This window comes from Desmodus rotundus, chromosome 5 (assembly GCF_022682495.2).
Source record: "Desmodus rotundus isolate HL8 chromosome 5, HLdesRot8A.1, whole genome shotgun sequence".
Classification (NCBI taxonomy): domain Eukaryota; kingdom Metazoa; phylum Chordata; class Mammalia; order Chiroptera; family Phyllostomidae; genus Desmodus; species Desmodus rotundus.
Genome location: NC_071391.1, coordinates 120,371,711 through 120,398,552, shown reverse-complemented (window position 1 = coordinate 120,398,552; position 26,842 = coordinate 120,371,711). Strand labels below are relative to the sequence as shown.

Sequence of the window (26,842 nt, the reverse complement as noted above, 5' to 3'; positions counted from 1 at the left end):
TTTCCTGGAGGAAAGAAGGGAGCCAGAATGTCTTCGCTCTTTAGTGCTTAATCCTTCCTTCCGTGAGGTGTTCATGATGCCTTCGAGATGCCGCATCCCCTCTCTCCAGCTGTGGCTGATAAGCATCAGATCGCCGCCAGAAAAAGCAGCTATCGCTTACACGCCTTCTCTCAGGTTGCCTAGGAACTGTGTCCTCCTCTCCTCTGTCCTTTCCCTGGGCCATCCTGACATTCTCCCCTGTTCTACTTTTCCTCTTCTTTATTGCGTATTTAAATTATGTAAAATACCTATAGATTTTTAAAAACTAAGACAGATTCAAGGTACTGGAGAATATATTATGAATTCATTCAAAATTCCTTATATTTTTGCGTCATTGAATTTTGATTAATATAGATCATGGTGTTATGTGCTATTCCATGTTTTATTCATAAGTCACTACTTACGCCTTTAATGTTACACTCATGTATCATTCCACCCTTCAATCCTTCAGAAAAATCATTTCTCTTTCTAAGACTAACACTCCCCCACTTGTCAAGATTCTATCTACTCCCATGAAGTAAAACGGGGTCACCGGTCCCTTGCAACCTGACTTTTTAACCCTTCACTTTGCTGAACCCACCCTCTTGAGGATGACCTATTTTTCCCCAGAGTTCCAGAGCTGCAGGGATTCTGCAGTGTGGGCCCCTATAGCACCCACCATTTGAGGTGCCTGAAAGAGCTCTTCCTGTGACTTCTCCAACACTCTGAAGTCTGCCGGGTAGCTTTTCCCACTGCCCCTAATGAACCGTTTTATGGCTTGTCTTTCTCTTCCCACTGCTTAAATATGAAAATCTCCCAAGCTGCTGCCGCCAGCCACTGCTCATGCCTCCAAGGACCACACTCCTTTGTGACACAAACACGTATGACCCTCATCTCAGCATCGATGGTTTTCCCGTCTATATCTTTAGCCCCCAATTTTTGTTGTAAACTTCAGTTCCACCTTATTAGCTGTCTATTGGAAAAGCCCAACTACAAGACCCATTGATGCTTCAACACGACAAACAAAATGTCAAAAATTGAGCTTAAAACTCCCAACATCATTAAAATACTTTAATAGGGCAAACTACTATAGTTATATGAGAGGCACCAATCTATGTGGATTTCTGGTTGAATGATTAGTCACAGTAAAAAAAAAGTAAAAAGGGAAAGGCTGGCATGGTTGTTGTGACATGATGAGAGAGATGCCCACTAGCTCCATGTCTCAGAGTAGGTTCTCAGTCAAAGGCAGCCATTCATTTCATTATTGAACTTGACAGAGTTATTTCTAGACTGGAGAGACAATGCAAAGACTGGCTTCAGGAAGGCCTGACTTTTCCAAAGATGGTTAGACCACTGGACAGGCAAGTCCAGGTCTTGATGAAACCTAACGAGGACTCTGTCATGCACGTGTTAGCCCCAGCCATCTGTTTATACCTGCGTGTGGTCTCGCGGTGTTATCGGTGCCTTATAAACTGGTGCATTCTAAGAAACTGCACATAAATGAAAAAGGAAAAGAAAAGCATAGAATTTTCTGAGCACACTAAGATCAGGTAAGAAAGGGGGAGGATTGTAAAGGTCAACAAGCCTTCCGAGAAGTAAAGTGAGTGGGAAGGAGATAATGAGAAGCAATTCAGCAGAGTAGGGGCTTCTGAAGGTCCCCGACCAATTGCCAGTGTGGGTGCAGAAATGACAATAATGCTTTGATTACTCAGCATTCATTAGCTAATTCTAATTTTCACGAAAACCTTCAGCTCTTCTCTGAATTGCTAAAGCCTCTGTATATTATGATGAAGTACAATGCTAGCATATTTTTATTTTGATACTGATATTCATAACGTAAGGTGGGAAACAATTTCTAAAATCAGAAAGATGTAAGGATGCTTAATTAAAAGATAAGAATCCTTATCCTTCATTTTGGCTGCCTGAACGTTGCATTTAATAAGCACCAAAATCAAGGTCTGCGTAAGGAGTGAATAACACAATTACTCTTTGAGTTAATAGGATTTTGTGACAATAGCTTGATGGAATAATTACATTCAGGACAGATTAAAATAAATGCCCCAAGGTGATGTAGTGACATCTTTTGATTCAAGAAGTAGATATTGAGCAAAATGACACATACCCTAATTTTAGGACTAAAATTCAATAATTTTTCACCACTTGATACTGTAATAACACAGGCTTATTCACACTGGCATTCTATAAATTAGGTGAGGGCGCAACTGAATTGGTTCTTCGCTCATTCTTCATAGCCTCAATCTTTTCGTGGGTTCCACTATCTAATTGCAAAGTAGAAGCTTTTTTATTTATTCCCCTTAAGTTTGGTGAATTCCTGAAAATACCCTGTAAAAAATTTTCTATAATTTTATTTCTCCAATGAGATCTTCCATTGAATATATTTTATTTCCATGTCTCGGTGAGAATTTTTATGTCAACAGATCATACAAGCACAGCTCATTCCTTTGTCCAATCACAGTTCCCTTCTCTGGGTAGAAAGACAGGACCGCCGAGTCCGTGGGCCAGCATGGACAGCGCACGCTGAAGTAGGAAGTTGAGAAAATTTGTGGAGAATAACGGGCTTGGCGTCTTCTGTGATCATTTACTTCAAAATGAGCCCACGGGCTAAAGGGTTGGGCCTTATCCTGTCTCTAGTACTTCACAGACCTAAAAAGTGATACCGTTTGCAAGAGGTGATTTTTTTATAAATAGGGAGTTGTTACTCTTTTATCTTTAGGCTAATGCACAGTTATGAATGGCTGTATGTCCAGCTAATGTCCAGGTGTTTAAAGCCAAGCACGAAACTCTTGAAAATGACTGTGAGTGAGCAGTGAACAGTGGAAAGCAGATGGAGAGCAGATCTCATCCCTCAGTCCTGTCCGTTCAGTGCCATAGCCACGTGTGGCTGTTAAGTCATTGAAATGTGGTTAATACCGGCTAAAGGATGTCGTAACTATAAAACACACAGCAGATTTGAAAGATTCAGTATGAAAAAAATATACCTCTCATTACTAAATTTCGTATTAACTGTATGTTAAGGTGATCATATTTTTATTATATCGGGTATAGAAAATATTAATTTTTCCTTTTTGCTTTAAAAAGCATGATGTATGTGGCGTGCATTGTATTTTTATTGCACTAGCCTGCCTGACCTGTCCAGAATGAGGCAGACTTGGGTAGTGGGCTCCGAAACAGGACACCGTGAGCTCTGCCGGAGGGACGGAGTCGTTTAAATGGGGTTAATTCACGGTCTGTCACTGGTGGAGCTTTGTAAATTCAATCAGCTAATGGAGCGCTGGCTAAGAACAAGGTCCATATGGTTGTTTTCCTTCAGTTAAGGGCAAAAATGTGGAGTCACTTCTGCTAAAAACTGAGGTATGTAGTTGTTGTGGAGGTTACCCTGAATTGGGATGAAAAAATCTGAAAACCTATAGCTGATTTTCTTAATGGATTATGGGAGAAATGATCAATTCAAAATGTCCTTAGAGGCTCATAGGAATTTTCTGTAAACATTGTACCTGGAATAATTTCACAATTCTTATAAAGTAAGTAGCAAGTAGCAGTCTAATCCGGTCTTAAAAGAGAACAATGTATCCCAAATTTAGGATGCTTTTTGAACAGGCATTCAAGCATACCGCCCAAATAGCAACAGCAACAAATGGCTTTTAAAAGCATGGAAGTGTGCTTCAAATGTCATCTAAAGAGCACACAGATCTTTCCACATTTTTTTTCTCTTCCCCTCTTAAATGTGGTTTGTTGTTTTTAACCCTCACTTAATTAGAATTAGGAACTTAGATTAAAGGAGACTCCCGCATTAGCAGCACTAACTTTCTTCATCTTTTTCCATGTATTATTCTGTTGGTTTTCTCATATGTTGTGATTACATATGTATTTTTGACCAAGACTCCTCTGAGCTATTCTTACAGCTCTTGGGCAGCCAATGGAAACTTTAGCAGTAGGGCTACTAGGGAAGGGGATTTTTTCAGTCCTGTGCTTTGGGAATAGTTCATGAACCTGGAACATTTTCTGTTTAGGTTTTTATGGAACCCAAACCTGGGAAATGGCAAGAGCCAAAAGTAGTGCAGCGTTATGGGGGGAACAGAAGACCCGTTCTCTGAATAGATTCCAGTGAAGTTCCTCGCCCTGAGCTGCCCCAATCTTCTGTGCCCTTTCATTTGTTTACCTATAGATGCACTTGGAGCCTCTTTGCTGCGTCTCCAGGCTTCTTCCCCCGGGTCAGGAATGCAGAGTTTCTAATAAGTGACATTTGGAAGAAATTGCAAGTAAACATGCTTTCCGGGGGTCTGAGCAAAGCTGTGCTAACATCAGCCAATTAGTGAGAGTAAGGGAAGGCTGCCTAAAGTAATCCCTTTGTTTTATTGACCGTGAGCCGCTGGCATAAAATGCAACAGTCCCCTGCTCTGGCTGAGTGGGCTCCAAGCACGGGCGTTGCTGTCGAGTCCCTGAGTCCTGTCAGCTAGCAGGGCTCGTCACAGAGCACTTTTTAAAGCACGCTGGGAGTGGCTTACAGGGGTGGCATTCCGGTTGGCATTGACTTCCTCTAGGAAGGCCAGCAAGATACTCTGTCTGGGCCTAGAGATAATTTCTTAGTCGCAAACATAGGCTCTCCAACCTAGGGTAATTGCAATTCATGAAGAGCGACTTTCACTGAAGCGACATATTGGCTGTCTAGAGCTGTGACTCCGCTGGCTACACAAAGTGAGCCTCTCCCTGCTTGTGCGGTGTCCACAGTTGGGCGCCAGTGCCCCTCGCAGTGCCCCTTGCTCCTGGCACGTTGTGGGTCTCAGTGCTGCCTGCGAGTGCTTGTTTAGAGTGAGGGGGATGGTGCTGACCTAGAAGAAACATATATATGGACATTATTGTATATTTTGATTCAATACATATTTTATGGTTACGTCCCCTGCTCTTCTGAGATGCAACATTGAAGCAGAGAAAGACTTTGTTCTCCAAATGGTAACGGCCTGACGTTGATGATCAGGCAGGAACAAAACCACCATGTGAATCAGAACATGATATATGCCATGTGAATATACAAAAAAAAAAAAGGTGGGTGATAAATTCAGAAAAGAAAGAGGTAGTTCTGAATGATGACTCATAGATGGCTTTGTGGAGGAGGTGGCCTCATAGCTGTATCATAGACTGAGCAGGCTTTGGACAAAATTATGGTTCATAGGTGCTGAGTCTGTATGGATGGCGACCCTAGATTTGGAATTATCTGCAAAGTTCCAAATGTTAAATGGCAAAGATAGTGCGCAGGATACTCTTAAGCACTGAGCCAGCAATTAATTCAAGGTCACCAGGGCCCAAGAGGGAAAGGCAAAGAAAATAGGCAAGAAAAGAGTTCCAGCCAATGAAATCTTTGACCTTCTCCCTACCACAAAAGCAAGCCTGTAATTTCCTCCAGGAATCACTAGAAAGGGTATTTTATGTTGCAGTGACTTGAAATATGCTGCAGAGATACGGAGATGTGCAGGCTGGGAGCCAGCCAGTGAGTGCCCTGTGAAAATCTTAACCTCTCCTATAGTTCGTGCTTGGCAAGTCCTCTGGAAAGATCTAGCTCACCCTGTCCTTGACAGTATACAGAGGAACATTAGTGTGATCTATTTAAGAGTGATGTAAGCTGACTTTGTTATGAAAACAACGTAATTTTAACATTGGAATGACATCTGGTCTCTGTCACAGCTCTATCAGGATGAATGGTAATAGGGGGAGAGAGACCTTCCTTTGCCAAATACGGCCACTGATGAGTAATGCTTTATTCCTCTCCCAGTTCCCCTGTTAAGACTGGAACTAAGAACAAGAGCCTAATGTAAGTCCTGTCAATTTCCAAGTGATCAATTACCATGTAGAATGAGCAGCGCTGCCAAAATGCACAAACGATGGGCTGCATTTTTGTAGCTGTGCTTTTTCTAAATGAGGAGAGGAGTTTTGAGGACATCCTTTATTGGCCCCTAGCGTAGGAGAATTCGCTCGGCGTATTCCCAGATTCCTAATTCACAGGGTCAGGGAAATGCAAAGAAGGATTTGTATCTCGAACAATTTTGCATCACAACAAAGCCTTCCTGGGTTGTTTAGTCTTTGTTCTGGAGTAGCATCTAGTCGTTAGAATATAAATCCTGTTCCTGTCGGCGGCGTGCGGATCACCTGAGATACAGTGCAGACAGACAATACTCGTGATCCTTTCGGAGGTCTATTCTCTGTAGCCCGATAGTGACGGATTAAGGGTATCACATGTTGGTCTCGAGGAGCTACTCCAGGGGAGCACACCACGCCTACGCTCTGAGCTCCATCCTGAGCAAACCAGTGATCCAACAGGTATGCAGTCAAGGCTCCCACATGAGTAATTTCCATGTGCACAACCGCAGTAAGGCTGTACAATGCAAATTATATGATTTAATACCTCTGATTTCCAGGATTCTGAGTAGGCCCCATCACATGCCCTAAATCTAATGACTAAAAATATGGAAATGTTTCTAGCCCCACTTTAAAATCGAATCATGTTAGTTTTGAGAGTCATAAAATTGAACAAATTTCCAATTTCTGTATTTATTAAGTACATTACCAAATAATTTTAAAATATAATGCCTTCCATCAAGAAACTTACAAAGGAGAATCATGTTACAGACCCTAGAACAACTTAACTCCTTTGAATATTTTTTTTCTTCAGTTAATTTTCTGTAAGGCTGTGGGATCCCTCTGGAAGCTGATAGCATCATGCACAGAGAAATCCCTTCAACCCCGTCTCCATGGTGAAAAGGACTGATGATTGACCTGATGTGAATGTTGGCGTAGTAATTAGGGCCTGGGAACTACACTTTAGAGACACTCTCAGGGTAGTCAGTGCCTTAAAGGGGAAACCTACCCAGTATCATGCTTCCGAATATGCCGTCCGCGCACCCAGTGAGCAGGTCAGATCCCAAGGTCTCTGACTTTGGGCTTTCTTCTTCTTCCTCCTGTTTTCCATACCACTGTGCAATTCATTTTTCTCTTTGGGTTACATTCTGTATTCACACCCTGGGTCCATTTTACTAAATGCAAGCCTTTTAAAAAAATCAATATATAATTTTCTCATAGCAAATTAAAGTAATAACACTTGAAATATTTTACCGAAATTCTATGAGTTAGATACATCACCAAGTGTTGTGGGTATCTGAGAGATCATACTACATAAATATATAACATTGACATTTTTATATCCTCTTTTTGGGCGGGGAAATATAGGTAAGATCTCGGGTTAGTAGCATTCCCTGAGAGAATGTCCTCTTCATGGAGCCCACACGTGTAGGACTAGTGCTCCACGTCAAATACAGTGGTTTCCCAAGTGAAGAGGTTTTTTGCTATCATTATCTTCCCTAACACTAACTCCTTTGTTTTGAATTCCTACATTTTACCCAGGTTTATATGACTCCATTGTCCCAAAAGATTTTATTTAAACTATCATAGATTCATTGGAGAAGTTAATATATATATACACACTGACTTTTTCAACTCTTTATATTTTTGCAGAGAAATAGTCTTAAAGATGCCTAATATTTCCTTCTGTCTAGATGCCTGGCCAGAGTTGGCAAGTCTTCCTAGAAGGTTGTAGCTGATGGTCCTCTGTTGCTCCCCATCTGGCCTTTTCTGATTGGCACTCACAGGAGTCCTTCTGACCTATATTCTGCTTGGTACCATAGGCAACTGAGAGAACTAAGGATGCAGGAGACAGGCCCTGCTTTTCCTCCACAAAACCATCCCCATGGGGCATTGTGGGAAGTCCTTCTCTCCTGGAACTGTGGCAATAGATCCAATCTTGAACTACAGACAACACCACTATCTTGGCTCCACAGAGATGGCAAAAAAAAAAGATGTAGCAGAATGAGAAAATTTCCTAACTGGAAAGAGTCTTGGAGGCAACCGGCTTCACTCTGAATATTCAGTTACCTCCTGTTCTCAGGGCACTCAATTTTGCTTGATAGTCTTTGTTTAGGAAAGAGTTTGGAAAATGGAAGCGAACCCACGAAAATACCCACTGGAGGGCAAGGGTGCAAGACAGGGGAGGGGATGGAGGAGAGATCTTTGCTAAAGAGGGAAAGCAGCTTATTTTGTTGTAACTGTCTGCTTAATTAAATGCATTTCCTGGGCTGTTTTATTCATAAAAGTCAGTGCGTAGGTTAGGGAATAATTGATTGCTCAGAAATTGGCAAGTACTTCCTAAGGCACATTTTTCTTTATGATGTTGTTGGCATTCGTGGTCTACTAGTTCCATCTCCAGCCTTAGACACGGCACCATAAAATTACAGCTTCATCCCGAGGCACCAGCTATCATTCCTGCCAATAATCTCGGAGCTCAGAGAAAATAGCGCAGGTACCCGCATGCATAGAAAGTGCATTCCTCAGTAAATGCTAAATTTATCAGGCAGGCTATCGCTACTGAAATGCACTGAAAATTATTTCATCTGGCCCCCAAATGGGAACCGGGGGTAATGACTTTGTGTGGAGTAGTGCTGGACAAACTTGGTTTAATGCCACAGTAATAAATGCCAGACTTCCTTTTATTTGTAGTCACTGATACGTGTGATCGGTCCAGGAGCGTTTTTGTAAGATCTGCTAATGGAGAGTTATACAGGTTAAAGAACAAATCGATCTGCCATGAAGAATAACCCCCATGCAGAACGCTTTACAGACTTAGTAATTCTATTAAATAATGAATGGATTTTTACCACTAATCAATGTACTGAGAATAGATTTGATGGAAGACTCACTGGCCCACAGAGGCCACCAAGAACCACCTTCTTTTCTTTTACCTTGAGCAATAGAAGTGTGATATCTGATCAATCTAAAAAGTGTTATGGAAAAGGGATAAATTTCATGAGCTGTTTAATGTGGAAAATGAAACACATATGAAAGGTGGGATTTTTTTAAGGGTCCTTTCCTAATATTTGCTGTTGAGCCTCTTAACCTGAGGATAGGAGCAGGTTTAGTGAAATGTTTTCCTAATGCCAATTGATGGACTGTTGCCATAGAATTATTAGGGGAGTTTCTTTAACACTCTAGACTCCTTCCACTCATCCTTCACCTATGAATCCAGAGATTCTGATTCTATGGTGAGGACAAGAAACCTATATATATATTTGCAATATTATTATTGATTTATTATTAAAGCAAATCTCTTGCTTCGCTGGATGATGCCCAACTCACTGACCCACACCAGTCAGGGCCTGTATATTTTTGTTTTTAAAGCTCTGCAGAAAATTCTGGTGACCTGTTGGATCCGAGGACCCACAGGACAATATCACGTTCCTTCCATAATTCTCATGACTCACAGATTCATAATCTGATTTCTCAGGACGTCATGAGTCTTGTTCTCACTAGGGATTCACTTAAGTCTGAGATGCATAAGTTGTTCCAGGTCGCTTCGTGTGGTCAGTCACCATTCACTACGACTGCCCCTGCTGTAAGTCATCTCGGTCACTTTCTCTCGTGTGCTAAAATTCTTTGAGTGCACTATCAACAGCATTACTCCTCGAAATCTTACCTCCCTTCAAATCACCACACAAATCAGCTCTTTGGCTTTATTTCCAATAGTTGCCTCTTAACCCAAACTATTCCCTCTTTTTTCTCTGCAGTTGTGGGGCTTCTGGTTGGATGTGTTAGAGCCTTTCTCCTAAAGGACACCCTACCCTAAGCTTCAAGGACCTGGCGATTTCTCAGCTTTCCCATAAGTGGTGCTTTGGTGTGTGCCTCTCTCTTTCTCTCTCTCTCTCCCTTCCTCCCTCCCTCCCCTTTTTCACACTGTTACCACAAATGTTGCAGTATCAAGTTCCATGTGCCTTAGCTTTTTTTTTTTTTTTAAGGTCATGCCTTTGGAGAAAGTCTACAGCTCAAACGAGTGGCTTCAATTTCCATTTCAATATGCATGACAAATGTATAGGGAGCTCTCACCTTCACTGACAATCCATATTCCATACATTTCCAAGCTTGGCTTGGATGAAATATATCAAGAGCAGTGTTTATTATCTTCTCCCCATAAAATTCTTTACTGTCTCATATTATTACATTAAATATCTCCCAGGTGTACAGCCATGGAAAAACCATTTAGTTATATATCTAGTAGTTATAGATAATCATAAAGAAAAATATCACTGTACAAAAAAGATTGGGAAGGGAGCAGGTTCAAAGAGTCTAAGGAAAAAGGCATTGTGGTGGCTGCAATATTTTCTTCGGATTCTTTCTACCTTCATCCCTTTCCTCTGGGTCTCCACAATCCCAGACTGATGCCCACCAGCTTCCTGAGCCCCACTCCGCCCTGACCTTAAGGAGGAAGGATTTCAGAAGCACTAGCCCAGCCGTCTGGGCCTCACCTTCACAACAGGCTTGTTAACCATCAGATTCTGCCCTTTCCTCCAGCTGCAATAGTCCAGCCATTGATCAAACACTATGGCATCTCTATGCATCCTACAGCACAGCGAACTGCTGGATTTCTGCAATCTATCTGAAAGTCAGGTTTGATGTCCTTCCTGGTGTCTACCTTCCTGTTTTGATTTCAGGACTTCAGTTCATCCTAAATGAAGACACATCTTTCCTGTAATCAGTCCCCTTGGAGGACTGGTGCCTCTCTCAAGTGAGAACAGGGTTCTACTGCATGATGCTGCTTGTAGTAGCCCGTTGTCCCTAGACTTTCTGGTGTTGCTATATTCTTGAGTCCACATCATCCATCTTCATGCCTTCTTGCCTGTCCCACCCACTGGTGTACTTGGCTTCCATTGATCACCTATTTCCACACTTCCTGAGTGCTGTGGTTTGCTGCTTTAGAAGGGCTCTCGCCCACCTTCTCCAGCCTCCCTCATTTCCGACTTCCTGCTCTAGTCCAGTGGGCAGATTGCATTCCAGTATTTTATCCTCGTCCAGTCTGTGTCCTCCCACCACGATGGGTCAGGCCTGGCGCTCTGGCACAACACCAACTGCTGCTGCCGAGCCCTTGTGATCTCTTTTGCCTTCAACCTCTCACTGCTCCTGTCTGCCTATCACAAAGAAGAGCAAGGAGCAGATGTCATCTTATTCATGTCTTTGATCTTTCTACATCTCATTTGCCTGCCATAGTAAATTACTATTTCTCACCATAGACCCCAGATGCTTTCTATTCTCTCTCTGTCTGTCTGTCTCTCTCTCTCTACACACACACTGCCTGCTCAGTAACCTAAAAGTCATGTTTCTTAGTGACTGACTGCTCACTGTATCAGGAAAATGAATGATATTCTTTTTATCCTTTCCCACACCTCAACATGTAAATTTCCAATTCATTACATCATTTTGTTGTAATTCTCTCACCAATTCTCCTATATAATATTGTAGAAGATAATATAATGTGATAGCAATTGTCCACGTAATTCATTAACCTGAGACTTCAGTTTTTCATACTTTCATTTAAAAACAGTGTATACATCTAGATATCACTCGGTCACACACCTTGCCAAAACCACTCACAGTTCGTAAAAATAAAATGAAATATGTGCTCAGTCCTCCATTGATGGTCAATAATTAGATTCTCTGCTCATGAAAATCAAGTCAGTTTACTATGATGACGTTTCTCCATTAGAATTTGTATTTTACTGCCTCCATCTTGCTAAGAGAAACTGATCGTTGCAGGCAGAAGGAGGCACTCAGAGAGAGTATTTCATGGAATTTCAATTTGTTTTCTCTAACCCGAACACACAGGCAAGTTTTCAGGGAGGAGAAAAGTTGCAGAAAAGAATTTAAAGCATTACAGCAGTTTCTTTCATTTCGTCAGCTTTGACAGATCTAGACTGCAGGCTGGGGTAGCCGAAGGGCTGCCTCGCTGGATGCTCTGGTTGGGCCTTGCGGCTCTGCCGGCCCAGGAGACAGCAGTGTCTCCACGGCTGCTTCCCTGCCCTCCTCCTCGCTTTCTTCGCTTTCTTCTTTTTCTTCTACAACACAAGCTTTATCCCAGAGTTAGACTGATCTTCTTAAAGGTCAAAATGGGTCACGGCAGCCCAAAATCAAAAAGGCCCATTGGCTCTTAATTACAAAATTGTGCCCACATAATTTAACATTTTTTCTGACCCCAAGCTCTCTTTATCTCCCTTTAATCCTGTTCCACATACGTGCTCCCCGTAAACATGAGCGAGACAGAACTTGACACTTCTTAAATATACCATGCCTTTTCATTTCTCAGTTATTTGTACCCAGTTTGGTTTTTGTTTTCTTTCTTTCTTTCTTTTGTCTATGAGCCTTCAACACATTTGTGCCTGGCAAAACTCTCTTTCTTCAAGAATCAGCCCATTTATTCCTGCCCTTTTGAAGTTCCTCACCCTCTGAGTTCCCACAGCACAGAGCCCGTACTTATATTTAGCACATGAGGAGGTAGGTGATCTTTGGTCTAATGCCTGTCACCCCTAAGCTGTGAGTTCATATTCCTTTTCTTATCCTTGACACCTAGTGTGGGCTTGATGCATCCTTGGATACTTGGTAGAGGTTTGTGGAATAGCTGGACAAAATCACATGCTGTAGGAATCTGAAGGGTGTCAGATAGGTTCGTTAGGCCCTCCCTAATGAGGTCCAAGTCATGAGCTTGAATCACCTACGCACTGCTTATTTCACTCACTGTCACGGCCAAATGTACACTCAGAAGCCTACCTTTTCATCTAAAACACTATGTGGGCTGCTTTTTATTGAGAAGTCTGAGAGGCCTTGATGGATCAGCACAAACTCAAGTGCAAATTGTGACAAGCAGAATAGCTGAGTCATTCACAAATGTCTGTTAAGCAAATACCCTCTGCAGGCACCGTGCTCACTGGGGTGGGAAAGGCACACAAAGCACCTAGCCATGTCCTGGCCCTCGTCAACGTGGAACTGTTGAGGGTAGATGGCTTCACCTAAAGATTGTACGCTATTGGGGCTCTGAAGACCCAGGCTGTGCTTGTATGGATTCCATTCGATTCCACCACTGGTCTAGTCTCACTGACCTGTGAATATGTGCATTAGGAAGTCTGACGTCAAAATCAATGAGCTCAAAAATTATTTTGAGCAGTGGAAAAAAAATGTCTCGATAGGTATATTGCATCAAATGGAGAATACTTTGAAGGTGACTGAAGTTTAAACATGTAAGAATAAATACACAATTATTTTATACATAAATTCTGGGGGGTTTTGCATCCCCCCCTCATATAGTATGAAAACATGAGGCTCGATTACTTAATTTAATATAAAGTAACAATTCGATATTAGACATGGAATAGAAATGTGAAATACAAAAATCAGCACCAATTCGTTAGTTATTGATTGTTTAGCTATGTTCAAGAAAGTGTCTGGCATCCTGTCTTTTAGAATGTTTTATATGGATGCAGGCAGAGAGACCGATTTGCCATTGGCTATTGTGGCTATGGAGAAAGGTAGGGAAGAAAGGAAAAGAGAGAGAATATGAAATTAAAATCTTAAGAAAGCCAGCTTTATTTCTTGGTGTTCTATTTTTAAGCTGGCCTCTTTCGGGTAGAGATACTTTTGGCATCTTCTAACTGCTGTCCTGTAACATTCTAGGAGTGAAATCTCTTCCTTGTTTTCCAGGGTAACTCTTCACTTTGAACCACGAATCTTGACAGAGTTGTTAAGAGGCAAGATAGCTCTGCAGAGAGTCTAGTGACAGCCCAAGAATGTTTAAAATGTTCAAGATGAAAGGAGCACTTGAAATGGATGGAAAACCAATAGTTTCTTTGAAATTCAACAGTATCAATTTCACTTAATTCCAAATTCTTCTAAAGGGCAGTGGCAAATTGAGGATTTATCAGAAGTTCCTGAAACTGAACCAAGATGATTATATGTTCAGTTCATAGAAAAATGCTCAATGCCACAGAGTGCTCTTAACATAATCCTTAGCTTTGAAGAATTTGTTAAAACAGCTTTTTCTAGAGCATTTGACCTTTTTCGCTCCCTTTAAGCAGTACAGTGAAGATCTCAGATTACAGACAAATATGTAGTCCTACCAAATGATGGAATCAGTTTTAAGGTGATGACAATTCTCGGTCAATTTTGCTAAAAAGGGCTTCTATTGTGGAACTTGCACAATGCTAACATTACTAAACAATAAAAAAATCTAGACCGAGATCTATTTTGGTATGTTTCAACATGGTGCCCAATGCTTTATTTTTCACAAAATTAATAAATTGTCTCAGCATGCACTTTTAGGTGACAAAGCCCAGGATCATTATTACTTTCCCCTCCTTAACACTGAAGTTTATTGACTACAGAGGAGTGAGGCAATGGTAAGGTATGAATTTTATAAATCACAAAACTATAATCACTTTTCAATACATCTATATCATTTTCTCTTAGTAAACTTTACTCATGTGATTTTCCTATTAGCCTGCCATAATGGAATACAGCTTTGGGGGATACTGGAATACCCAGCATATTATCTATTGGAACAATAATTCTAGGGGCCAACTAGCATGTCTTCTAAGACGGGAAGATAAATCGTAGGCTTTTCTTTTGAGACTAAAGCTGATAGTTGATTGCTAAAAAGAGAGAGACCAGAAAAGAATTATATTGGTTTCTCATTTGCATTGGGGGAAAAAAAAAGGAATTAAATGCCGCTCAGTTTCAAAAGTAAACAGAGGAAAATAAAATAGGGCAAGGTTTTATTGGAAAACCCCCACTCCAGTGCTCTGTAAAACACCCCTGGTTTCCCTGGGGAGCAGCAGGATTGTAAGCTGCTCTGCCTCTTGCCCTGCTTGAAGCAATGATTTCAATTACGTCTTGATAATGCAAAGAGATCAGTGCGCAGATGACAAGGCCTCCTGGAGAATTACTTTGTTTTAGCTACTTTAGCAACTCTCATCTTTGGAGTTTATTTAAATTACAGAATAGCACCATCGGGCTTGTCAGGCTCTGCTTCATAGCAGGAGCTCCAGGAAAAGTATGGCTTCCGTCCCCTCTGTGTATCTATCTAACGTGGCGAGAGGGAACCTAGCAGAGCTGGGATTGGGAAGCTGAACAGTAGTAGTCTTATGCCCCTTGCTTCTCTGAGGTTAAGGTTCTATACTTGGATACCCCATTATGGGGGATGGGATCCAAGCTACATATGAGAGTGAATTTGAGGGTATTTACCTGTTACTCCATTAAATATTTCCTGACCACCCCCCACTTCCTTCACCATCTGCCAACTGTCCCTTTTAGTGACTGGGTGAACAGGCAAGTAAGAACTACAACATAAGCCACTGCTTTTCCACTAATCATAACTGTTTCTTAACATTTTATAGTTCCAGTCTTTGCAAAATTATTTTGCATGCTTTATATCACTTGATCTTTAAAACAATCCATGAAGTTTTATTTTCCACACTTGATGAATGATGACACCCATTATTAGATCCTAGCAACACTGTGAACCTCAAGATCACTGCAAAATGAGGTTCGTTATCCCCATTTGATAGATGGTAACATCGACGTTTAGAAAGATGCCAAAACGGGCCCAAATGCCTCAGCTAGACAGTGGCAGAGCCACATTATGAACTCTTGTCATCTGAGTCCCAGTTTGGTGCTGCTGGCACCTCCACAAGGGGAGCAGCAGGGCTACGTCATGATTTATTCTCTTTTCTGTGGCCATTTGAGCATGGAACCTAGAACAAATTCCCAAGCGAATCCATGCCCAAAGTTTCTCACCAACAATCTAAAAACGGTGTGAAAATGGTATTAGAAATAATATGAATAGCAGCCTGTCCTATCCTATTTGGAATGTTAATTAGACAAGGGAATTGATTTGAGTCACTTTCGGACACTGCCAACAATATACGCATGGGTCTTCTCTGACTGCCCTTTTCTTTCCCTGACTCCAAATCACCAAGCAACCCACCAAATCAATTTTTGAAGAGAAGGAGCTTAAAACGGTCCAGGAATTTAAACCAAGTAGTACAAAGGCAACCCACGGCAAGCATATATTTCCTCGCAGGTGGACACGAATCCATGGCAACAAGGGGGTTGGGTAATACCCGCAGTGATGGGAAGAGAGCTGGTGACGGCCAGGGCAGCAGGCACACCTTACGATTATAGTCCTTGCCTTCTTAAATAAATTCTGTGAAGGAAATGCTGCTTCTGACATTTGCCATAAAACTTTATACTTTGGGGAAAAGAAACCAGCCAAGGAAGCCAGGCCTGAAGTAACAGCCGCCAGCAATGCTTAGCGTGTCAAAGCCCAGCATCAACAGCCCCTGCCCCTGGAGGAGGGAAGAGAGGGACTGAGGGCAGTGGAGCTGACAGACACAGTGGGGGCACTTGGCTTTGATGTCGAGTGTTCTGTCTGGCAGTACCAGCAAAATTTGAAACTCCCTATTGAAACCCCTGAACAGTCTCACAACCTTTTTGTACCCAAAGAAATAGCCTTTCTAAAGACTAGACTTTAGCCTAATCCTTGTTGTTTTTTTAAAAAATAACAGCTTTATTAAAATATAATTGAATATGCAATACAATAGACAGATGATATATTATAGAATTGTACACTGAAACCTATGTAATTTTGTTAACCAATAGCACCCCAACAATTCAATAAAAAAGGAAAAAAGATATAATCGATATAGCATACAATTTGCCCATTGAAAACATGCAATCCAGCGGGTTTCAGTGTATTCTCAGAGCTGTGCAGCCATCCCTACAGTCAGTTTTAGAATATTTTACTGCCCCAGGTGAAACCCCACTGCCCATTGGCACTCACCCCTATGTACTCCCCAACCCCCAGCTCTAGGCAGCCAATGATCTGCTTTCTGTCTGTATTGATGATTTGCCTATTCTGGACTTTCCATGTAGCAGAATCATGCAATGTGTGAAATTTCGTGTCTTGCTTCCTGCACTTACCATTATGTTTTCAAGGTCTATCCATGCCATAGTGTCAGAGAGGAAACGTAATTTCCCCTCTGCCCTCCAGAGTTCTTAGTGTAGACCGTGTACCAAAAATAGGTTCAACGAGAGAAAAACAAAATAACAGGTATACTTCATGTGTACATGGGAGATACTTGGGAAAAAATGTGTCATTCTCTGAGGTGGCTTAAATATCACCTTAACAGGGAGAGGGGCTGGGGGATGTGGCTTCTTAGGGAAGAGTGATGACTTGGGGGAATGACGAATGGGCCCATAGTAGAATAGATGGGAGATATGCCAGCTTGTGTCATAGTTTGTCTGGATCTGGTGTTGACTTCCACTCTCCTCTCCTGTGGTAAGAGTCAACCTTCCCTGGCTGATGAGACTCCCCAGAGGGGATTTAGGACAATTGCTTTAGGAGAATATCTGTCTTTACGTAGATTAGGGGAAGTGCAGAGAAAGCCTCTCCATGCATTTGCTGCTTTTCAAGTGCCTACAGTTCCAAATAATCAATATTCTGACATGGCATATTCTGGGGTGACATGTACCTGAATCTCATTTCTTTTCATGGTGCAATAATATTCTATCATAGGGATAGATCACATTCTGCTTATCTGTTCATCAGTCGATGGCCATTTAGGTGGTTTCCCCTTTTTGGCTGTTATGAATAATGCTGTTATGAATATTCATGTACAAGTTTTCTTGTATATGATATCTCACGTGAGAGAGAGATTTTTATATTTCTTGGGTATATACCTAGAAGTGGAATTGCTGGGTCATATGGTAACTCTGTTTTTTTAACTTTGAGAAACTGCTAGACTTTTTCAAAGCTGCTGCACCATTTTCCATTCCCACCAGCAATGTAAGAGAGTCCTGCTAATCCCCCTCTACATTCTCCATATCACTTGGTATCTTTTTGACTGTAGCTAACCAAGAGGGTGTGGATTCCTATCTCCTTGTGGATTTGATTTGCATTTCCCTGATGCTTAATGGTGTTGAGCATCTTTACATGTACTTGTTGGCCATTTATTTATCTTTCTTGGAAAAGTGTCTATTCAGATTCTTTGCCCATGTTTAAGTTGATTTATTTGTCTTTTTGCATCATTGGAGTTTATCCTGATGCTTTTAATATCAGAGGTACTGGGGATTAAATTTCAAACTTGCCTTACCTAATGACATCACTCTGTGTTCAGAGAAGTTGCCAGATCTTCTTCCTTCATATGTGGTCCATCCTGAGTCACTTCTGTCTTGAGTCTGAGTGTGCTTGCTTACACGTGAAAAGTTCCGGGTCCCACGGACATGACCTTTCACTGGCTTGGCTCAGAGGCTCTCTGGGTGTGTGTGGGGAGGCAGGGGCCTGTTATGAGGCATTACTGTCTTCTGTGGCAATTGAAACCCTTAGTTTTTTCAGTCTCCAAACAGAACCAGAGTTCCTTTTACTTTGTTAAGAAGAAAATCACTCTGCATGGGTGTAAACTCCATTGTCTGAATGCTACAGTGTTTTCTCACGTATATATACTATTAACGTTGTCTGCAGAGACCCGCATTTCCTAAGAGGAGGAAACAACTACAGGTTCTCTACGTTATCCAGAGAAGAGCATCGGTGAAGGACAAGATGTTTCTCCCATGTTTCAACCTAGATTGTTAGTTTAATCTAAAATTTAGTTGTGACTCTGACTTCCTCACATTCCACCTATTCTTTATTTAATACATTCTTTTAACCCTTGAGCCATATATTCTGGCTCTCCATTAGTCAGTCCTGGCTGCATGTTAGAACCATCTGAAAAACTTTTGAAAACTATATTTATGTTGGGGCCCCACAACCCAAAAGTTTGATCCCACTGATCTGGAGGAGGCCCAGCCCAGGCATTTAAAGTTTTCAAAGCTCCATGCATGCTTCTAAGATGCAGACAGTTCCAAAACATAAGCCCACTATCACCAGACTCTTAATTCATTATCTGACTTAATAGCAGAAGCCACTGTCCTCTCCAGCTCAGTGTCTCTCAAACTTTAACATGCATAGGCGTCACCTGGGAATCTTCTTAAAATGAAGACCTAATTTGGTGGGTGTGGGGTGGGCCCTGAGAGTCCGGAATGCTAACAAGCCGCCTGTGAGACGCTGGCTACTGGTTGGCGGCTCAAAGTCCTCAGAGTGGGTGAGCCTCTACATGTCCATGGCACTTTTCAATTAATCCTAATAGGACCTTTATCTCTTCAAGGACTTAACTCATCAAGACGGCTTTCAGGGAATCTACTATGTGCTGTATTTCTTTTAAAAAGAGAATTGATAGTCTATCATTGTCCATCTAGGCAGTCTTTGTTAACATAAAGATAGAGCAATAAACTTCTATATTAATTCAAAATAAGGATCCAGCTCCATTAAAGTGGTCATAAAAATACTGCACAGCTGAACAAATACAGGACCCTTTGGGTCACGTAATGGAAAGGACTTGGTCTTTGGAGCCAGCCACAGGGGTCTTGCTTTGCCATCTTGTAAATTACTTAACTTCTTGGAGTCACTGTTCCCCCCATCAGTCTTAAGTAGTAGAAGGTATTTCTCGGGGTGTTAGGAAGACACGTGAAATAAGACATGTGAACCAGTGCCCACCAGCCCAGTGACCTCTGAGTACACCTAAAGAGAAGTTGAATCTTAAAGTAAAATAAAATAAAATTTTAAAAAGCCATTGCGATATCTAAGTATGTGAAATCCTCACTAAAATCTTTTGCATGAGGATTTAGAAAGATTCTTCCTGGCTTAACCCTCCAGCCCATCTTTTTCTCACTTCTGGCAACGTGAAAGGCAATCTTGGGGAAAAGAAATCACAAAAGGACAAATCGAAGCTGAAACTGGAAAAAAAAAGACTGTGATACAACGTTGGCTTAATGATGAGAGACCAGAACATATTTTGAAGAGAATTTTTTTTTTTAGTTCCCACTGATAAAGCCACCTTTCTTACCATCTGCCTGAGTCACCACCTGATGTATGAACTCCTTGTTAGAATGTTGGAGGGTGTTCAGGTCCTTTGAGACCCATCAGGTGAGAGAGAGAGACTGACAAGTACAGATGTTGGTTTTCTGTCATCAAAGGAAAGGCCCTGCAAAACTCAAAAGGAATGACCTGTGGGTTTCCACTAATGAATTGATCTTTCTTGATCTTTCCCCCCCAGAAATGGAACCAAAATGTATTTCCATAAAAATGTTGGCCAAATTGCAAAGTTATTTAATGTATTTAATGTATCCTGATTTGCTAGCTTCCAGAAAACATGGTTTTTATACTACACTGTTCAACTTTAGACAGATGTAAAAAAAAAAAAAAAATCAAGTGAGAAATTCTTCTTACTTTCTTCATAATAATTATGAAAAATTCTGTTCGTTCTTTATCAGTGAGATAATAGTGCAGGAGTTGCCACTGGATGGAGGGCTGTGTCTGTGTAACTAGTCTTGTTTTGGTGAGCCTTTCAATTTACAGAAATACTGACAGTTAATCTGGCTGTTTCCCATTGGCAAATGGAACGAAAGCACAGACACGTGACCCTGTGCTCTCAGGCAGGGTCCCTTGTGACAGTGTAGAAGCCCTGCGAACACGGGATTGGAACGTGGCGATGGGGCAAACCCGAGGACGTTTAAGGCCCCTCAGCCCTAGAGATTCTGTTACTACTGCAGCGCAGAAGGAGGAGCAGAGGCTGCTTGTGCTGAGGCCAATGTAGCGGGAGTCTGCACCACCTCAGCCTACCCCAGGCGACATCCCTGGTGGTGGAAGAAGCGCTAACAGTTCCTTTTGTGTGTGAGGCTTGGAAAGTGAGCAAAAGACATCCCTTTAAAAATTGCTTGACGATGTTACCTTTGCTACCTTTGCTAAGGGGGAGAAATAGTTCTGTTCTGAAGCAAAAGGGAGGCATGACCAGTCCCTTTTGACGTTTGCCTCTCTTGAGCCAGAGGGCTGATTCATAGGGCTTCATCCTGCCTCTTGCAGTAGATCGACGTGTCCTTTAATAGTCGTTTCCAATGAATAGCTTCACTGCACAAGTGAAGCAAAATCAATATGAAATGTAATGGTTCCTTCTGTCAGGGGCACTATTGATTATATAACTAATGATTTTGAAATGATATGCCATTATGCAAATCCCATCTATTTTAGGTAACTGCGAGCACTCACAGAGGAACTGTTTTCTTTTTCTTCCCCTTTGATTTCCCAGTTATCACATGCTGAAACAATATTTAAGAACTGTGACCCTAGTGAGTAGTGGTACTCTAATGATACATTCGAAGTGCTTATTTTATTACGCAGACTGTGCAGAGCCCTGTATTTCTCAAACTCATAAGCTACTCAGAGTAGAGAAAATCAAGCTCTTACAGTGATGGAGGATTAAATTCATCAAGGATAAGAAACAATATGTCGTGTGGTTGTTCTTGTTTATGTGTGAAAATGTGGTTGTGTTGCCCTTGAGCATGGCACTGGCGGCTGTTCCTAAGCAAACACTTGCCCCATTAAGCACGGCTACTCCAATCATCTCCGCTGTGCTTTCTTTATCTCTACAACCTAATGAAATATGTGATGAGATGCAGGGTGGGTTGGGAGTGCAAGACGAAGAAAGGTAAATCAAATGTTTTCAGTGCACGTGAGCAAAAGCATTGTGACATGCCATTCGGTTTAACGTCCACCATCCTGAAGTGCTTTGATGATGAATCTGGGGCCGCCAGGTCCAGGTACCGGTAGCATGGCCCTTCTGCTGCCCACCAGTACTTTCCCACATGCGGTCGTATGGACACTATCGCTTAACGATTCCAAGGCAATGACATGGAGATTAATACCTCAAGTACATAAGTTTGATGACTTAGAGGGAAGACAGTTAGCAGGTGTCTCCTGAGTAAATTTTATCTCGCTCAAATTCCGTTCTGAAATAAGATCACACCTATTATTTCTGATGTCTTCTTGTCCTGTCCCTAATATGTGGTATTTTGGAGATACTGAGGGAAGACCCTGGTTCAGTCTGGGCAGGCTGGTTTGTCTGTGTGTGCACGCACACGCACATGCACATGTTTCTTCGCGCTTCTGTTAAAGAGACAGTAAGCCTCTAATTCTCAGAATTGCTGTGAGTTCCCACATCCTTGTTACTCTTCTTTTTTCACTACATTTTATTTTTTGCCTTACCATTTTCTCCTCCCTATACCCTCTGCTACCTCCATGCACCCCATTCCCCACCCCCTGCAATCACCAACTTGTTGTCTGCGTCCATGGGTTCTTTTTCTTGATTTTTCGTATATGCTAATAGATGAATTTAAGAAAATTGTTCTGAAGGTCTGCCCGGCACTGTTCGCTTATACGTTGGCCTTTGTCACATTCTTGGTAAATATCTAGCGACTCTAAGTCATAATTATTGCTGTAGTCATCTACAGCTGCTCGTCTAGCTTTGGTATCTCAGTCGCAGGGGATAGAACTGAGAAAGAAAAGGCATTGCCGTGACTCCAGCTCCTTAGAGAAAAACTGAGATGTGCGCATCGCGCAGGGATTTCCATAGCTGAGGAGCGGGGAGTGGGTTATGGGTTCCAGCGGACCAGAACCAGTCCTTTGACCCCACTCCTACAATGCTGGCCAAGAAAGCAGGACTGAAGCATCTAGCATCAGGGGTGGAGAACCTCCGAAAATTAAAAGAAACTCCTACCTATAGCCCTATAGTTTCCTTCATACTAGGACGCTCTTTGGCGTGCATAGGTCTAAATGAAACTTGATTACATATTTGGATTCACAAAGTTAAAATACGTGTGTGTGTGTGTATATGTATGTATGTATATATGTATCTATATATACCAGTTTCCTTCCACAAAACCTAGAAAATTCCACCAAAATTAAATAATATCTATACCATTAAAACCGTGTGTCTATATAAATTCATTGTTTCAGAAACATTAGTCAGAAATGTTTTTGGCCAATGTTACTAAAAATATATATATTTTCCAAGAAATGAGTATTTAGGAGCTCTGAGTAAGCTGCAATAATACATGAAGAGATTAAACCATTCTTAATTAGAAAATAACATTAGATTTATTTTCAGAACCATCAAGGCTTATGGGAAGTTGAGATTTGCATAATATTTGCATTTCTCCCACCTGCCTGTCAGCCACTCACAACCAAAAGACCGTAAGGCAGGAATTGCTAAAGGATGGGTTACAGGAAGAAGTCCTGACAAAATGCCATCGTGTATCAGTAGAGTTTGAAAGAATGGTAAAATGTATTTTGTCAAAGTTGAAACTCGACTTTGGGAGGGATGACAATAACTGTGACATCATAACTCCTCACCCCTCACTTTTCAGGACAGCTGTTGGGAGGCATCCTTCCATCTTTAGAAAGACAGACAAAGCACGAACAACTTCCTCTTGTGATCTGGGTGGGAAGTCTCACCTGAATAAGAGTTTAATTCTAGAACATCGGGTGGGGTAACATAAAGGACTTCGTATCTTCTTTTGTGGTGCTTTTATACATTTATTATTTTAATAAAATCTTACATTAAAAATATTACATTTGGAAATACAATAAGGCACAATGAAGACAAAAATAATCCATAAGCCTAACACCCAGAGATTACCTCTGTTAATATTTTGATGTGACATTGATTTGTTTTAAAGGAGTGATTTCCAGGGCACAGCCCAGACAATCCTACAGTTATGGCATTTACTGAATAAATAATTTTTTTTCCTTACCACTGTGGTCTGTGTTCTTCTGCTCTTCCCTTTTATAATGGTGATAAACCTGTTAGTGCTGAGTACTGTGTTTTGCCTGAAATAAGTCTGTGGCCCTGGGCAGGGGAGCTGTGCCTTGGGTGACCTCTCCCATCTTTCAAACCTATTCCATACTCATTCTTGAAGGAAAAACTCACAGTACAGAAATTTCTCAGTTGCTCTTTGTATGGAAGTGCAGCTCATTAACCTTGCTTTCCTCTTCTTTATGTTCCTTCTCTTCTCTTTCCTATTCCCCTTGTTCGTCAATTTCTATTCTTCTCTGTTTCAGCAAAACAATATCAGTCAAGGTAATTGATGATGAGGAGTATGAGAAAAACAAGACCTTCTTCCTTGAGATTGGAGAGCCCCGCCTGGTGGAGATGAGTGAGAAGAAAGGTGGGGCAGCTGCTCCAGGGCCAAGCCCAACAGCTTCTGCTGGCCTGTGGCACCCTGGATGCCTGCACACTTCAATTGTGATGTCAGCACACACATCCCTCCGCCTATGTAACAGGGCATAGATCTCACCTGGGGCAAGGCCGGTAGCTCCATTAGCCAATTTTGGCCACTCTGCACATTACAGGTCTGAGCTATTAATTTCCAATGCAGTCCATCAAGCCTCCATTTCTGGAAAAGTTAATGCAGATGCTCCCTATGCCAAAATGAAGCCACCTTTCTGATTTCTCTTCCTAATCCAGGGTGCCTTCTGACTGCTCACTGGAGAAGGAAGAATTTGCGAATGTGATAATTAGCAAAGCAGACTTATTGGGGGCCAGCTGAGAGCACCCAAGATGCCCTTTTACATACTTCAGGAGGTCCATGTGTTGCCAGTGGTCCCTCCATAACATCACAGTAACATTCGGCTTGGTGAACACCCAGCATGAGCGTGTGACTCCAACCATTTGTTTTGCCTTTGTCTTGTGTTCCCACAGGAAGATCATTACCATTAGAATATTTGACCGTGAGGAATATGAGAAAGAGTGCAGTTTCTCCCTTGTGCTTGAGGAACCAAAATGGATAAGAAGAGGCATGAAAGGTGTGAGAGCTTACAAAGACATACCAGCGAGAAATTGTACTCTTCTCTCTCCGTGCCTCCCTACTCTCACACTTAACTCTCTCCTCTTCCTCGGCTTCCAAGCACTATCCTTCATTTCCTCTGAAGCTGTAGCAGTTTCGTGGCCCTTCCCTGACTCACGAGTGCACCGAGCTCTGCCCATTTTCTCCAGGAAATGCCAACTAACCTTGATTGAAACCAGATTTAGTAAATGCTGGAAGAGATTTCTGGAACTCAGAAATGATGATATAAAAGAATGATTTATGTGTTTAGCTGCTCACTAGTTCAGGGATCATTCTCAAATTTGGTTCCAACTATTAAATCTCCCCCCAAATGTCAGTGATACAGACTACTTCATTCCTGTTAGCAGTGGCAGATGAGTCCAATGGTAACTAGTAGGAAATTTCAAAAGAATTAAATAATTAGGTGTTTTCAGAGGACCTAGGTTTCAGAAAAGTATTTAATAAGAACAGAGATCCTTAAAGAGTACTGGTATCAATATTCTAGTGTTCATTTGGATACAACATTGGTTATATAATCAAATATGACATTTAAAAGGGACCATAAGTATGAAATCATAGTCAGGTCAATTTTCTTAAGAAGGCTATGGTCCTTCAGTTAGAATTTAGTCCTTGCTTAAGGCCTAACTAGTCTTATGCACAAAATCTTTCTTTCCTTATAGAATTCACAAATTCCTAACATGTATAATGAAAAGAAAAAAATAAGCAGCTGTATCCTCATAACTAGGCTTTTTTGGTTTATTTGTACTTATACTTGTAGAATTATTTGGATCAAGAAGACAATTTTTTGTTCTCTTTGACTATATCTATTTTATGTGGCTGATATTTGATAAGGAAGGTTAAGAATTTTCTATCAGCTTTAAAGAAAATTTTTTATTCTGAGTTATTATGACTTTCTATAATTATCCTGTATAGTGGCCATTTTAAAAGAAATCCTACTTATTTAATTATTTGCATAAAATGAGCATACTGCATGTTAATAGCTCTTATTAATTGAATAGAAACAATTGATGATTAGATAGACCACTTTGCAAGAAACTTAAACTTTTACATGTAAACAAATCAAATATATAGGACTAATTTCTATACAGACCCAGCATTTGGGGGAATTGAAGTAATCCACCATTTATACAAACTCAGTGGCCTCAGAATCCACCAGAATAAAAGAAATTATGTTCCTGACTTGATCACCCTCGATATGGTAACAAGCACCTTGGGAATGATGGAGAAAGGAACACTGAGGACCCATTCTAATTCAGCCTATTTCATATGCTCCAAAGACCATGGGCATAAGCAAAAGGAACTTGAGAAAATTGCGCTGAGTTCTTACAAAGATGGGATCAACAATGCCTCACTAACATACAAGAAAAAGCACTTAACTTCTAAATGAATTCCTCCAAAGCACGGTCTTGTATCTAAAAGGAGAGCATCTTGGGCACAGCCCTTTCAATTGTCATTTTAATAAAATATGCCCTCATGTAAAAGCAAATTAAAATTCCTTGATAGCACTACCCAGTTTTGCACCTGCCAAGTGGATTCTTATCACTATAAATAAAATTACTGACTTGTTTTAGAACATGTCCTCTAATGCCACTACCATTAGAATGAAAATTGGGCTTGAAAAAATAATTGTAACATTCCTATCTACAGCTCCTGAGGTCCTTCATTTGTTACATTCAGTCAGGTGGCTTTCACCAGAATGAAGTGCTGCATACAGAATAGTCTGAATTTAAAGCACATGACCTGAAAGAGAAATTAGGTACCCCCTGCCCCACCACCATGCCTTGTCAGTTTCCATGGAATTATGTGTCCACAGAAGCATTCTGGTTGTCCAATTATAATACGCAGAAGTCATAGATAAGGACAGACAAATAAGCACTAATTCCTGGGACTTGATTTTTGAGGATTAAAACAAAAACAAAAACAAAAAAGCATCCCTTGATGGCCAAAATATAATGCCAATAGAACCTACAGAGAGAGAACTTCACCTTGGGCCAAAATGTCCTTCCAGGAAGGGTGGCCAAAATAAAATTTTACGAGAAGTTTTATCTGTTTTTATTGAATGAAAGGTATAATACTCAAGATCCTAGATGATTTAAGACTTCCATTTATGTTGAAATAACTAACTCCCCGGCAATATCTCATGAAAACACTCACTCAAATACAGTTTAGGATT

General features: G+C 41.2%; 1 protein-coding gene across 7 annotated transcripts in view; it reads left to right on the top strand.

Moving 5' to 3' along the window:
• The window catches only part of SLC8A1 (solute carrier family 8 member A1), a 344,047-nt gene that overhangs the window by 258,335 nt on the left and 58,870 nt on the right, over positions 1–26,842 (top strand). For 5 of the 7 annotated variants that reach the window (XM_024552884.3, XM_045189492.2, XM_045189493.2 and 2 more), the window contains one exon: positions 23,885–23,991. The exons of 1 other annotated variant lie outside the window; for it this stretch is intronic. In XM_024552884.3, coding sequence (XP_024408652.2) covers positions 23,885–23,991 — 107 coding nt within the window. Of the gene's footprint in view, positions 1–23,884; positions 23,992–24,524; positions 24,629–26,842 lie in introns of all 7 variants that reach the window. One more of the 7 variants, XM_024552892.4, reaches the window with a different exon arrangement.